Here is a 14,875-nt window from a genome sequence, read left to right as displayed (position 1 = left end):
GCTTATTTTGATTTCAATATCTAAAACTGTAATGAAATATTTGCAAATGAAAACATGCATTTGCTATCATATAATCTGCAGCTCTTAACATCTATTAAATCAAAAAGGAGGCCTTAGGAGGGATGAACCTTTAAACATATTTGAAGAATCATATTGTTTTGTCATAAAAAGCTAAGAACAAAATCTAATTTAAATACAGTACTACAGAATCTACAAAGACATATGGTTATGAAGAAAACAAGAAAGGGTTAAGTTTTAATAATTAAAGCAATATTAAGGAAACAATAAATGCATATGTTCTTTACATTAGAAGCTTAAGATAAAAATTAACACAATTTTTATTTCTAACTTTGGTATAAATTGCTTTTCTTTCAAATGTCATCTAACAATTACTGAGTTTTCAATTACTGAGTTTTCTTTATCTTACTACTGAAGTAATGGAAATAATAATCAAGTTTTCATTGTTTAGACTGATTCTACACAAGTTATGCATTAGCATTTCATAAGCAAGTAAGAAATTTGTGAAAACTTTACAAAACTATAAAAGTTAAAATGATATATGCAGGTGAGAATAATGTAAAATTCAGATTTATAACAAAAAATTAGTTTCAGAGAAAGGTTAGATTAAAATAAATGCAAGAAGAAGAAAAAGTCAATAATTGAAAGATTTAAATAGAAAAAAAAAGTATATTAACTCACCAGTGGATAAGTGACTGAACATGCCCAGCTGTACTGTAGGACTGTGGAACTACTGTCAGGATCAAATGATCCACTTCCATCAACCGTAATGGGATCAGACTGTGGATACTTCAGTTTACTACCACCAGCAATAATGGCTATAAGGTCAGAATCCATGACAGTCAAGTTGTATCCAATTGTTTGAATTAGTGGCGTGTCATCGTACCAAGTGGTCAGCTGTACACAGTATGAACCTATATCATGGCTGCTGTCTAGCATTAGTTTGGGAGTATTTGTAACTGTGGCCGAGTTTAAAGTGACTTGATTATTGAGTGTTCCAGCACAACCTGTCGAAGAATTGTAAACCTTCCAATCATACTTTAGAGTGTAAGATGTACACCCCTTTTTGTCAACTGTCACTTCGAAAGTAGATGTTGATGATTTCTTTCTTATTTTTTCTGACTGACCTCCCTTTGCCACAGTCATTGTATCACAATGTAAAGGCACTATGAAAAATGATCCTGTTATTGTAGCAGAACTTATTCCATTTGAGACTTCTAATTCATACTGGTATGTTGCAGATGTTGTGAAAATCTTCTGTAGTAAGCTGTCCGATGTAGTGATATTTTCATTTATTGGTGAAAACCTCCAATTATAAGTTACTCCAATAAGGTTATTTCCTGTGACCTGCAAATGTACTGTATAGTTCACAAAAAAATTGGAGTTAGAAGTATCGACAGCCAGACCTGATATAGGTCCTATAATTGTGAACAAGCACTGCAGTGATTCCTGACTGACCTGATTGGTAGCATTCACATACAAATTATACAGTCCTGTCGTTGTAAATGTGTATGATATTGAAGATCCAGAGCCTGTAATGGAGGATGAAGATTCCGTGTCCAGTCTGTAACTATACGTTACATCTGTTCCCTGAGATACGTTGAAACTTGCTGATACAGCATTGTTGATTTCCTGAACTGCATTGCAACCTGTTATACTGAAACCAGAAATACGTACTTCCACAACCACATTAACTACAGCTGTCATCTGGCTAATATGATTGTATACTTTTATATGAGCTGTAAATGTTCCAGCGGTGTTAAATATATGTGACAAGGTATCAGACGTTCCATTAATCAATGTTCCTTCTATTGTCCATTCAAACACCAAATTGTCTGCACCTGTGTTGTAATTAGCAGTAAATTGTACAGACTGTCCAGTCTCAGCCAAACTTGTGTTTGTCACCAAGGTCAGGGATGCAATAGAACCTTGAACATAAACTATGAAGGAATAAGTATCAGTGCTAACAAGATTCTGTACCGTGACTGTAATTGTAAACGTACCAGATGTGGTAAAATTGTGTGTAAAATTGACTCCACTGAATGTTAGTGCTGAAGAAACACCGTCAGCCAATGTCCATGTTGTTGTGTAACTTTCTCCTGTGCCAATAACTGCTGAAAATGTGATATATGAGCCTACAGCAATATATGGATAAGATTCATTGACAACTGAGCTGATGTTTACACCGGTAACAGCTTCCATAACACTGATGGATTTATTTACAGTCTCCATGCCTAAATCATTACTCACTTCTAAGATAAGCACATAGTCTCCTTTACCACTGAAAGTATAGGTAAAAGACTTCGCTGTTTCATTCAGTGTATACTGTCCTGTTGAATTCTGTAGAATCCATTTATATGAAAGTTCTGTTCCAGTTGATGTCACAGCAGCGACTGTTAAAACTTCCCCTGTTGCTATGGGTGATGTCTTATCTAATGTGATGTAAGCACCAGTTATTTCTTCTTCTACCATAACATCAACAGTAGCAGTGTATTCACTAAATAGAGTATTCCAAACTCTGATTTCAACCTCATACTGTAGAGAATTAGTGAATGTGTAGGTTAAATTTTTGGATGTGTGTACAGTTGAGGTGTACATAGTTGTTGACCCTGTCTTGACCTTCCAGGTATAATACATATGAGAGTTATCAGTATTTGCTACAGCAGCAAATGTATAAGCCTGACCTTTTGCAGCATACTGACCTTGAATCAAGTCAGAAGTCACAGTAACATTAGTTATATAATCTATCACTGTGATAAATTTTGAATGAACAGCAAAGTTTATTTGATTGAATGCCTTGACTGATACTATGTAAGTTCCAGACTGATAGTAAATGCCTGTAATGTATACATCTGAGGCCTGATAGTTCTGAAGACATGTTCCACAATCCTGCCATGCATAAGTGATATCACTTCCACCAACAGGGTTGGCTTGTAACGTAAATGTGGAGTTGACAAATTTGATATTATTTGTACAGTTAATTGAAACACTGCTTATCTCCTCCTGAACAGTAATATTGAATGTTGCTATAACAGTCCCAACATCATTGACACCTGACACTGTGATGGTAAATGTTCCTCCTGAGATATATGAATGAGTCTGAGATATTCCTGTTCCTGTACCTCCGTCACCAAACGACCAGTTATATGTTACGTTAGAACCCGATGTCAAGGAGGCAACAAATGATGCTGTTTTTGTTGATTGTAGATAAGTGACACCACTGCTCTCCGTACAATTAAGACATGTAATTTTCAACCCTTCAACAGCATACTGAACTTTATATGTCGTTGTCCCATTTTGTGAACTAACATCATTCCAAACCATCACAACAACAGTTTCGGAAACTTCCGTTGATTTAGTTAACGTAATAAAGTTACTCGTAGTTGTTTGTACTGTTCCTCCCGTATCCCATGTGTATTGTAATTTATCACCACCTGTTGTTGATGCTGTTACTGTGACAACAGCAGAACCAGTCGAAGCCAGTCCCACCGGACCATCATTGGAAACTATTAGTCCTGCCACAGAGTCCTGTATTTCCACAGTAGAATAACCACTGACCACTACAGCTGTATTTGAACTTGACTGCAAAACCACGGTAAAGTTGAAGATTCCTGATGTTGTAAATGTATAGGATGTTGAAAGACCTCCAATGCCCTTGACAAGGTTACCATCAAATGTCCATGTTATGATTAAATCACTGATATCATAATACAGTACATCCACTGTAACAGCAAGCAGAGTATTTGTAGCTTGATAGGCATTGTGTTCGAATCCAATAATTTCTAAAGTTGTCGTATCCACAACATACAGTTCCTTGGTTACTGTTGCACTACTCAGATCATTCCAAGCCGTCAAGGTTATATTGAAGTGACCAGTCTTAGACAACGATGGATTGTAAACATTGTCAGTTATATTTCCAGATGACAAAGCATTGTCAGATATTTCAAAGCTATATGTTAATGCATTTCCTGTTGTAACAGATGCAGTTATAGAAGTTGTGGTGGACACTTGGACTATTCTGTCTGCGGTAATTGTTAAACCTGTTATTGTATCAAATACACCAACAATAACTGTATCTTGCACAATTTCAGCTTGATTTGAAACTTGAACTGTAACGTAATAGGTTCCAGCTGTACCAAAAGTGTGAATTTTTTCTTTTGAGGAACTAACTTCAGTAGTTGTATCGTTAAAATCAAAGGTATATGACAATGTTCCATAATCTTTGGAAGCTATTTCAGGAACTGTTGCAATAAAATCAATGCTTGATCCAGTCCTAATCGATGTGGAACTAGCTGATAAAGAAACAGATGGAAGGTGTTCTACAACACGGATTGTCTGAGTTTGAGTTGCTACAATACCAAAGTCGTCAGTGATTGTTAACCTGAATGTATATGTTCCATTTATTGTATGTGTATGGGATTTGCTAAGAGTAAGTGAAGTTGTTGTAGTTTCCAATGACTCTGAAACTGTACCACTTTCGAATTCCCACTGAACTGTAACATAAGCTTGAGCATTTACAGTGCAAGTAATTTGAAACTGAACTGCAGTGCTTACTGCTGCTGTAGTAGGTACTCCAACTAAGGTTAGACTTTGGACATTTGCTGCATATTTACTTGTTACACTAATGGACTTGTTAGCTGTTTTGAAACCATCTGATATTTCCACAGATACTTCATAGTAATTTTTAGCAGTGAATGTATATGTGAATGTTCCAGAAGATGTTGAAGTATGCACTTTAGTTCCATTTACAAAATACTCAAAGTTTGTTGGATTTCCACTGCCAACAGAAGTTGTAAAATCGATGGCCTTATTGATTTCAACAAGGTATCCATTGCTGAAATCTGTCAGGTTAAAATCGAGAGAAAGAGGCTGAAAGGCCTGGCTAGCAAATGTCTGTGTAGATGATCCAACAGTATTGTTTACTGTGATAATGACTGGTACAGAAGTTCCACTGTTATAAGAAAATGTATATTGTACATAGGCAAATGGTTCAGATATCCAGTAATTACTACTATCACATGCAGTTCCAACTTCTGATGTAACACTGCTGGGACATGAAGACTGAAAGGTAGATGTGTAATCATTCCCGTCAACTGACCATGAAACCTGTAGATTTGTACCTCTCTTAGCTGCAAATACTAAGTATGTTTGAACATCAGCTTCAACATAAAATGTACTGGTTCCTCCACTTGTTGATTGGACGATTGGATATATCCAGTCAAAATCTCCAACTTCTTCTTCTACAGTGAATGTACAGGATTTTGCAATGTTATCATTTGGAAGACTTAACTCATAAGTGTATGACCCAGCTACGGTAGAATACTGTAAAGATGGAGGCAATGTAACAGTCTCTGGAATAGTATAAACTGCCTGGAAGTAACATGCTGTATTGTTACGCCATGGAGAGGCAGATGATGACATGTCTACTTCATCACCAACAGACACCCATGCACCTTGGATTTTTTGCAGTATATTCTGAAGCAGAGTTAAATCAGTATTATCACATAATATAACATCAACGCTGTTGTTTGTCTGGAATGCAATGATGTCTCCCTCGCTAACCTTCAATCCATCAGCATTTACTGAAAAATAACCAGCTGGACCACTGGGGAGATTAACTACAGTCTGTCCAACAAGTCGATACTTTGGTTGATCTCCAACAAACGGTGTACTACAATATGGATATGTTGTGGTGTCTAACTGGTTACAATTACAGGGGTCAGAGACTGGGATACAGTCATTGGTGTGATAACAGCTTTCTTTTCCTTCATTACAATAAGGTGTAGCACTACAGGTGGTTACAGTAGTGGAGCAGGAAGCATATCTGGCACCATTCCCATCACAACCTAAAAAAAAAGTTGTTTACATAAATTCTAAAAGTTTTCACATCAACTAAATTTAAGAATATTTTAGTTTCTTAGTACATATCTAAAATTATAATCAACATCAGCTACTTGTCTTTATTTTTATGACTTTATAAAGTAATTTCACTCAATATTGCAAAAAATACATGAATATTTAAGATTTTAACTAGCTTGGAAACAGTTAAATGTCTTGCCTGTTTAACTGATTACAGATAATTAAATTGTTAAAGATCTTTGTGATCAAGATCATTTTTTAGGTTTCTAAAAAACTGGTCTAGATCGATGAACCACGAATAATATAAGTTTTGGTTTTTGTGTTGTAGGGTTACTGTCTCATTGAAGTATACCTAACATCTTTTATAAATATTTTAAATGTACTCTTTAGAATCAGGCTGGTGTGTAGACTAAATAGATATGCCTGGTTCTGCAAGTGTTTCTGGGGAGCATACTGGTGTTTTAAATTGGAAGATCCTGTGAAACACATTGGAGCATAGACTTATGGGTCCCACAGTAATAATTTTGTATGTTGTCTTTGAAGAAGATATATCTAATTTATAAGTGTTCCATAGTGAGATTTACATGAGGAACATACTAATGTATTGCCTACAAGGAGGCATACATGTACCTGAGGAACACACTGATGTCCTGACTAGAAGGAAAAATACATGAGGAACATACTGATGTAATGACTAGAAGGAGATATACTTGAGGAACATATCAATATATTGATTAGGAGATAAACCTGTTTTTTTAAGTGTTTATGAGGAACATATCAATGTATAGACTAGGAGATATACCTGGTTTTATAAGTGTTCCTGGGGAACATATCAATGTATTGACTAGGAGATATACTTAGTTTAATAAGTGTTCCAGAGGAACATATCAATCTATTGACTAAGAGATATACCTGATTTTATAAGTGTTCCTAGGAACATATCAATATATTCACTAGGAGATATACCTAGTTTAATAAGTGTTCCTGAGGAACATATCAATCTATTGATTAGGAGATATACCTGGTTTTATAAGTGTTCCTGAGGAACATATCAATATATTTAGGAGATATACCTGGTTTTATAAGTGTTCCTGAGGAACATATTGGTGTGTAGACTTGGAAGGAGATAACAGTATCTTTTGTCAAGGCATTGGTTCTGAAATTCCACTGCTGTATTTCTCCTCCATGGGAAAACCATAATCCTGAAAATAGAAAATAGAGAAATAGAATTTCCCATAATAATAGTAACAAGTCAAAACATTTTATGAAAGACCATCACATAAATTCTCATCAAAATTAATAAAACAGAAGTAAAAGCAATGCTATAAAATTATCATATTTACCTATCTTAAATTTTCAATTTATTACTCTAAAAATATACATTTCAAAATAAATTGCTGCTGATCACATAATTGCCATTGAAATACAGCTAAATGGAGAAGGTATGGTTAAGCCATCATCTGACAACTGAAATTGCAGAAATGGTTGAAAGACATAAATGGACAGGCTGTAGTACTTTATGAACATTGGTAGGTAGGTAACATGAAAGGCTATATAAATGGTATTGATGCTAATATTAAATATCCTTAAGGATGTACACCTCTGAGGAGCCAAAAATTTCTAGAATTAAACTTTTTTTCTTAACCTGATTTTTGGGTTTATATGACTGTAAAAAAATAATTGGTGAAGAAAAAAGCATATGGTGGTGCACTTCTTTTTTTGCTACGGCCCTTTGAAAGTACCCAGTTTTGATGATTTTCCCATTTTTCATCAATTTTTACCCATTTTTGTGCTATTATCATGAAAAAAATCACAGATCCACAATTAAACTTTTTTTCATACTTTTTATAAAGATGCATTGCACCAATCTGAATAAATTTAACTTAAAAAAACTATAGGTAGGTGTTAATATAAGAAAGTTTTATCATAGTTTGATGCTTTTTTGTGTCAAATTTACCATGCTGTCAATTTTGTAAATTTGTGATTTTTCTCTATTTTAAGAGCAAAATGCATATGATTTCAACTTCTTTGTTATAAATGATTGAAAAAATACATATCTAAGAAATTTGAAAAGAAAAAAGTGATATGGGTTGTATTGTATATGTTTCTGGTAAAATCATTTCTTGTACCCCTCACCCATTTCTCAAAATTTTGGCTAAAAAGACTGACTTGATTGGTAATAAAATTTGAACAATTTATTACTCAAAAACTACTTATTGTAAATACACAATTTTTTCACTGAGTTAAGTTTGATTATAACATTTTTTGAATTCATTGATATTTTCCACTTGTATCACATGTTTTGGAAATAATTCTAGAACGAGATTTCAACGAGACTGAAACGTCAGCAGTATACATCCTTAAGGAAGCATCTCTTTATATTCTAAGAAGGAAAGATAATATCTACTGGTTTCTACTAATAAGCAAAATTAAGGAAAAATACAGTCACACAGGAGGTACAAGCTAAAACACACAACATTGTAAAACAAGGGGCTCCTATGAACCTGAATCGCTCACCTTCAAAAATATATCTTGTATTGCTAATAATATTTGCTGTTTACAGATTCTACATCTCTATTATAGTTTTTATTATAATAAGCAAAAACTTGAAAATTAGACAAAATCGTCTTTAAAGGGCAGTAACTCCTAAAAGGAGTCACCCAATTGTTTCGGTCATGTAAGCATTTTCCGAGATATTCTATTGCTGATCAATTTTGTAGTTTATAGTTTTTTACTTATCTGTTACAGTTTTTGAGGTAAAAGGCAAAAACTACAAAATTATTAAAAATATCATCATTTAATGGCATACATTCTTGCGGTTTAAAGTTTTTACCTATCTATTAAAGGTAGTTAAGAAAACAGTAAAAAACTTGAATATTCATCAATAATTATCATTTAAAGACAATAGCTCCTATAAGGACTCATCTTAAAGTTCGTTCCTCTGACGATTATTTTAGGTCTTCTTCTATTGCTGATCATTTTAGGTGTTCACAGCTTTTACTCATCTAGATTTTTTCTAATGATAATGGTTTTCAAGATATGACAATTAATGCATTTTACTGTAATGCTTTTTTTAGCCATGGAAGCCATGTTGGTTGACTGGAACTTGGAAGGAAAAAATAACACAAACTTTATACTAGATAACCAAAGGATCAGTCAATTAAATTGGTCCAGTGATTTCACAGGAGATTTTTAAAAAGTTTACAACAACAAAGACAATGATGACTACTATGACAATAGACACCAGGTGATGGCCATAGGGCCAGATGAGCTAAAAAAGATGTTATCATCCATTAAAATTGGGAATATGGTATGCCAATGTTTTCATTAAATGTCACAAAAGGTAGAAATTATTCTTTATACTATATAATTGATTGACTGTTGATGTTTAACACCACTTTCAGCACTATTGGCTATGTTGTGGTGGCCAGTTTTTATTGGTGGAGGAAGCCTGAGTGCCCGGAGAGAATCACCAACATTCAGCAGGTAACTGCCAATCCTAGTCAATTAAGATCTGAGTCTTTATACTGTAAGTAGCTGATTTATAACAGGCAAAAGGACGATTCACTTCAATAAATAAAAAATGCAGCATTTTTCTCAACAGTAAGGTAATAGATTTTGTAATGGAAAAAAATTATAGATATAAAAATAAGGAGATGTGGTATGATTGGCAATGAGACAACTATCCACCAAAGTTCAAATAAAGTGGATGTAGACATTGTATTGTATCTACTTTAATAAAGAAGGTTATAAAATTTATAAACTATAAGTGATATATCAAATGCTAATGACAGACAAATAAATTCATCTGACTTACAAAAGTATTAATCTAATTGTTGTTTTGGGGTTTTATTTGTTTGTTTTTTTTCCTTTACTCGATTTTAAATACTTTCTGGTATGTCTACCATTTGCTACAAAAATGTGGAATTTTCTTGGTTTTAACCTTGTGGAGGAGCAACATTTACTTATATGATTAAAAACTTTATCATTAATTCAATTTTAAGGTAATGAGACTGTCCTCTATGAAATCATATCTAGTATTTTGTGCAAACAGCAAGCAGTAGAATGAGAAATGCAGCTAAAGAAAAAATATGTATTTAAAACATACCAACAAATGCATTTACTACAAAAAATTATCACAAAATTATATTAAAGGATTTCTAAATGCTTTAAACTAACTTACAAAGCTTGTCTCACTTTTGTAATTAATAAATGTATTAGAGAAACGATTGATTATTTATTTCAACCAAACTCATAACGATGTTTTGTCCATTTTCTTGCATGTAATAAACTACTGTCTATTATGAAAAAACATGCAAACAACTACTTAGCAATGTATTTTGTTGAAGAAATATTTATATGAACAACAATTAGTTGTGAATACACACCTGGAAACGTGTTTGTTATGGATACAGTATTGGCTGGCAAGCTGGTGGAAGCTATTGAAGTCAAGCTATATGTTGACCCAGTTGATACCAAACGACCAATCCCTGCTAGGTATGTTGGTATCTTTACAGTTTCTGAAAAAAAGAAGGGATATGAAGACATTCCAACACCATTCTCATCGTAAACAAAGAAAATATTTGAAAGACAAATTTCTAAGATTGTTACATCAAGATTAGCAATAAAATAATTAGATTTAGAAAAAGTTTCATGCAGTACCTTTGGTTGAACTGGGGTGGGACAAAGTAACAGAAATATTTTAGTGACATACAATATATATTACATTTGTACTGATTGGAAGTTAAATATCTCTTATAGAATAACAGTAATCTGAAACCAGATTTGTCTATGGTTAGACAAAGAACCACTTTTGTCAACTGTTTTACTCTAAAATATCTCTTAAACAATACTGGCAAATGTATAAGTAAGACTCTGGCATTCATGAATCATTTTTCACTATTTTTACAATAAAATTAACTACCTCTTAAAGAATATTGGCAAATATAGTATTTAGATTCTTGACAACTGTAGTGAGACCAGGAACCAGTTTTGTCTACTGTTATGCAGTCTGTTTCTGGGGCAGTGCCAACAGGATTGTAGTTCACTACTGATTGGTTGTTTGTCCACATCAGGTAAGATTCTGACACCTTGTCTGTAAGACCAATCCAAGCTGACTGAGTCACACTAAAAGAAATAAATCTATTTTATTCTCAGTTTAGTTCAAATTAAATTCAACAATATTCACAATGTTCTTTGGCAAAGTTTGTTACAGTTGTATCTTTTGTATCAAATATATGTCATATCACGAAAACATTTGTATAAATGCAAAATTGTTACCAAGTAATCCAACAATAAAATTTCATAAAAGTGGATTTCTACGAATTGGTTTTTTTTTACATTTATATTTACAAATTTCACCATGTCATCAACACGGAACAAATCTTAAAATCATATGGAAAACTTTAAATTTCTTCGAGTCTAGAAGAAATGATCAGAGTAAAACATCAACACTGAATTGCCTTCATCATGAATGATCTGTAATAAATATAGTTCTTAAGAATTCTTTGGATAACAAAATGAAAAAAGTTACACATTATTTTCTGGTTTCCACAATATACATGTCCCAGTTGACAAGAAATGAATTTCAAACCCTCAATGGTATACATATGAGCAGTTTTTCAGTTGGAGCAAATTTTAAATTATGAAATCAATTTAAATTGAACCAAATTTGGTTAACTCATAAAAACTGATGTGTCCACAAAAATAAATGAACTTAAAGTCATAAAATGTGTAATTTTGAAATCATCTGTAAACCTCCATTGTATCCAACTTCAAACTTACCTTCCAAACACATAGGTTATGATAAAAGTCTTCAGAGAAAGAGAGTCTATAACAGCTAACTGTGACTGATTGGTCAATAATTGACAGTTACTGGCCGCCACAGACCAATTAACATTGGTCTCATATAACTTGTAACAGTGATTGTTATCCGAGTAATAATGTCCACCATCAAAACATTCTGTATTTGGAACTAAAAAATAAGAACAAAAACTTAATTGCTATGTAAAGTAAGACTTTTCATCTTTATAATAAAATTACAACACAAGTGAACCAACGCCTGGTAAATCTTCTGTCAGTAGATTCCATAAAGTGGATACCTCGGGTATGCAGGGTCGTTACGATAAAAACATAAAATGTAGAAGGTCCAGTAACAACAACACTTTACGGAATGCTCCAGTAATTTATTAAGATCGACATGTTTCGGTGGCTAGGCCACCGTCATCAGGATAGAAAACAATACATAAAATCATGCTGAGGTACAAAATCGGGTTGAGAAAATTAAAACGTCACAATGTTGCTATGGTGAGTAACGTTATAAATAGCAATTGAAAGAGAAAGTGAAAGTAAGTATATATGGAAGTGAACTATTAAAATAAAATAAAATAAAATAAAATAAAAATACAATGTTTTTGTTGTTAAAATGTTTGTTAAAATTGTTCTGCCATCATGTGTTAGCATTCTTGCACAGTAGTAGTAAAACAAACAATTATATCATTGAGGCACCAACAGGAACCGGCCTTCCTAAAATGCTATCAGGCATTCAACAGGCGCAAAGAAAGTAAATTATGATGAAACATCTCAACCAAAAACGAGTGCAAAGGAGGAAAAGAAATGTGATAAGACTATTTTTCTCTTACAGAATTTATTGGCAATTATATGCACCAGACTTCTTATTAAGAAATTGACTTTGAAGTAAGTTCCAGAAAATACGTTAATCATACATACTACCAAGTTTACCAGATTACAAGATTACCAGCCACTTCCGATAGTTTAATGGAGGAACACAACATTTACATTCATCATAGACCAGCGATATCATTTCATTTAATTTTCCCTATACCTTTGGCGGTCAAACACTTTACAGCATTCCCGACGCGATTGGAAGTAGTACCTCTGGCCAAGGGAAGCCATTCGAAATGGTACGGAATTGCCAGTAAAATGTCGTCTATATTTGGAAATAACGACGTTAATTGAACACAAAGTTTACACAGAACACAACTGACAATAATTTATTGTATAATTCGTTCCACTGTGCAAGAATGCTAACACATGATGGCAGAACAATTTTAACAAACATTTTAACAACAAAAACATTGTATTTTTATTTTATTTTATTTTATTTTATTTTAATAGTTCACTTCTATATATACTTACTTTCACTTTCTCTTTCAATTGCTATTTATAACGTTACTCACCATAGCAACATTGTGACGTTTTAATTTTCTCAACCCGATTTTGTACCTCAGCATGATTTTATGTATTGTTTTCTATCCTGATGACGGTGGCCTAACCACTGAAACATGTCGATCTTAATAAATTACTGGAGCATTCCGTAAAGTGTTGTTGTTACTGGACCTTCTACATTTTATAATAAAATGTTGAATAAGTAACCATTAATTTATAGCTAGTTTGTGTTATAAAATTCTTTACTTTATGCAAAACACCAATCTTGAGTTGTTTTTTATGAATGAGTTACATCGTTCGACCCAGGGTCAGTAGGTGTAAATGACGTCATCGAACAATCGGTTCTTACTGTGATGTAATCATATAAGCATTGTGACATGTGGAAATAATGAGAAAGTGCACCAATTCGAAAGTCGTCTATAAGTCACTTCCTGTCAGTCATGTATCCAGAATTCTTTTAACAAATGACTATTGATGCATAACTTTCCACTATTTGGGTTAATATTACTAGGTCAATATGCACATGAATTCAATTTTAACAGCCATAATTTCTTCAATTTTTTTATTTTAATTAACTATCACTATGTTTGTTTGTCAAAAATAACCAGAATAGGTCAAATATGTCAAGGTCATCAGTTGATTTCTACAGATGCAGACCAAGGTTAGAGAACAGGTATACATAGTTAGATGTGTTAATACATAGAGTGTGGCTAATGTGTTATCCTTCTAGTATGTAACCTTTGGAATTCTAAAGCAAGTGCACATTTCATTTGTATACTGATATCATATACTTTTTGAATTCTAAAGCAATTGCACATTTCATTTGAATACTGATAGCATATACCTTTTGAATTCTAAAGCAAGTGCACATTTCATTTGAATACTGATAGCATATACTTTTTGAATTCTAAAGCAAGTGCACATTTCATTTGAATACTGATATCATATACCTTTTGAATTCTAAAGCAAGTGCACATTTCATTTGAATACTGATATCATATACCTTTTGAATTCTAAAGCAATTGCACATTTCATTTGAATACTGATATCATATACCTTTTGAATTATAAAGCAAGTGCATATTTCATTTGAATACTGATATCATATACCTTTTGAATTATAAAGCAAGTGCACATTTCATCTAAATACTGATATCATATACCTTTTGAATTCTAAAGCAAGTGCACATTTCATCTAAATACTGATATCATATATCTTTTGAATTCTAAAGCAAGTGCACATTTCATTTGAATACTGATATCATTTAGGATGAAATATAAAATCAAATGATCCAACTTATTATAATAGTTATCACCAATCATCTGATGCCCACTCACATGTCCCCATGGATGGAGATATGTTGTTGTAGTCAAACTGGTTTATTCTTAACAATAATTATATCAGGGCTACCATTACTCCAGAATTAGGGAGGAGGCTTTTCTTTCTAAGCCTGACAGGAAGAAGTGGTTAACCATGAGCAACAGAAGTGATAATAAGAAAAAATTTAAACATTTTTGCAAAAAGTGAAATATGAACCAATTTTCTTAAATGCTAGTTAAGATTGAAAAACCTCTAAAATATCTATGATCTTCTAATGGAGTTTTAAAGCTAAAAAAGTAAAATGATCTCCTTTACAAAAGAATTAAAATTGATGATTTCAGTGTGAAATTAAGGACACATTTTGTTTGGTTTTTTTTAGACTTGACAATATATATGTTAATGTATGTGGTATTTATATGTCATGCAAGTGAAAATTACATTACATAAATGTAGTATTCAATGCTACAAACTTACTACTGCTATTCTGAAT

The 14,875-nt window shown here is 32.8% G+C and overlaps 2 protein-coding genes across 11 annotated transcripts in view; one reads left to right on the top strand and one right to left on the bottom strand.

Moving 5' to 3' along the window:
• Window positions 1-14,875, top strand: part of LOC127708661 (ankyrin repeat domain-containing protein 50-like) — a 267,995-nt gene that overhangs the window by 57,657 nt on the left and 195,463 nt on the right. The gene's annotated exons all lie outside the window — the stretch shown is intronic.
• The window catches only part of LOC127708634 (polycystin-1-like), a 91,569-nt gene that overhangs the window by 26,071 nt on the left and 50,623 nt on the right, over window positions 1-14,875 (bottom strand). For 6 of the 7 annotated variants that reach the window (XM_052213659.1, XM_052213661.1, XM_052213662.1 and 3 more), the window contains 6 exons: window positions 11,662-11,851; window positions 10,802-11,004; window positions 10,266-10,397; window positions 9,986-10,000; window positions 6,951-7,079; window positions 700-5,864 (listed from right to left, as the gene is read on the bottom strand). In XM_052213659.1, the coding sequence (XP_052069619.1) occupies window positions 700-5,864; window positions 6,951-7,079; window positions 9,986-10,000; window positions 10,266-10,397; window positions 10,802-11,004; window positions 11,662-11,851 (5,834 nt within the window). The remainder of the gene's footprint in view (window positions 1-699; window positions 5,865-6,950; window positions 7,080-9,985; window positions 10,001-10,265; window positions 10,398-10,801; window positions 11,005-11,661; window positions 11,852-14,875) is intronic. The other variant, XM_052213660.1, reaches the window with a different exon arrangement.

The sequence above is a fragment of the Mytilus californianus genome, unplaced genomic scaffold (assembly GCF_021869535.1).
Source record: "Mytilus californianus isolate M0D057914Y unplaced genomic scaffold, xbMytCali1.0.p SCAF_7, whole genome shotgun sequence".
In the NCBI taxonomy this organism is placed as follows: domain Eukaryota; kingdom Metazoa; phylum Mollusca; class Bivalvia; order Mytilida; family Mytilidae; genus Mytilus; species Mytilus californianus.
This window is presented reverse-complemented; position numbering and strand designations above follow the sequence as displayed.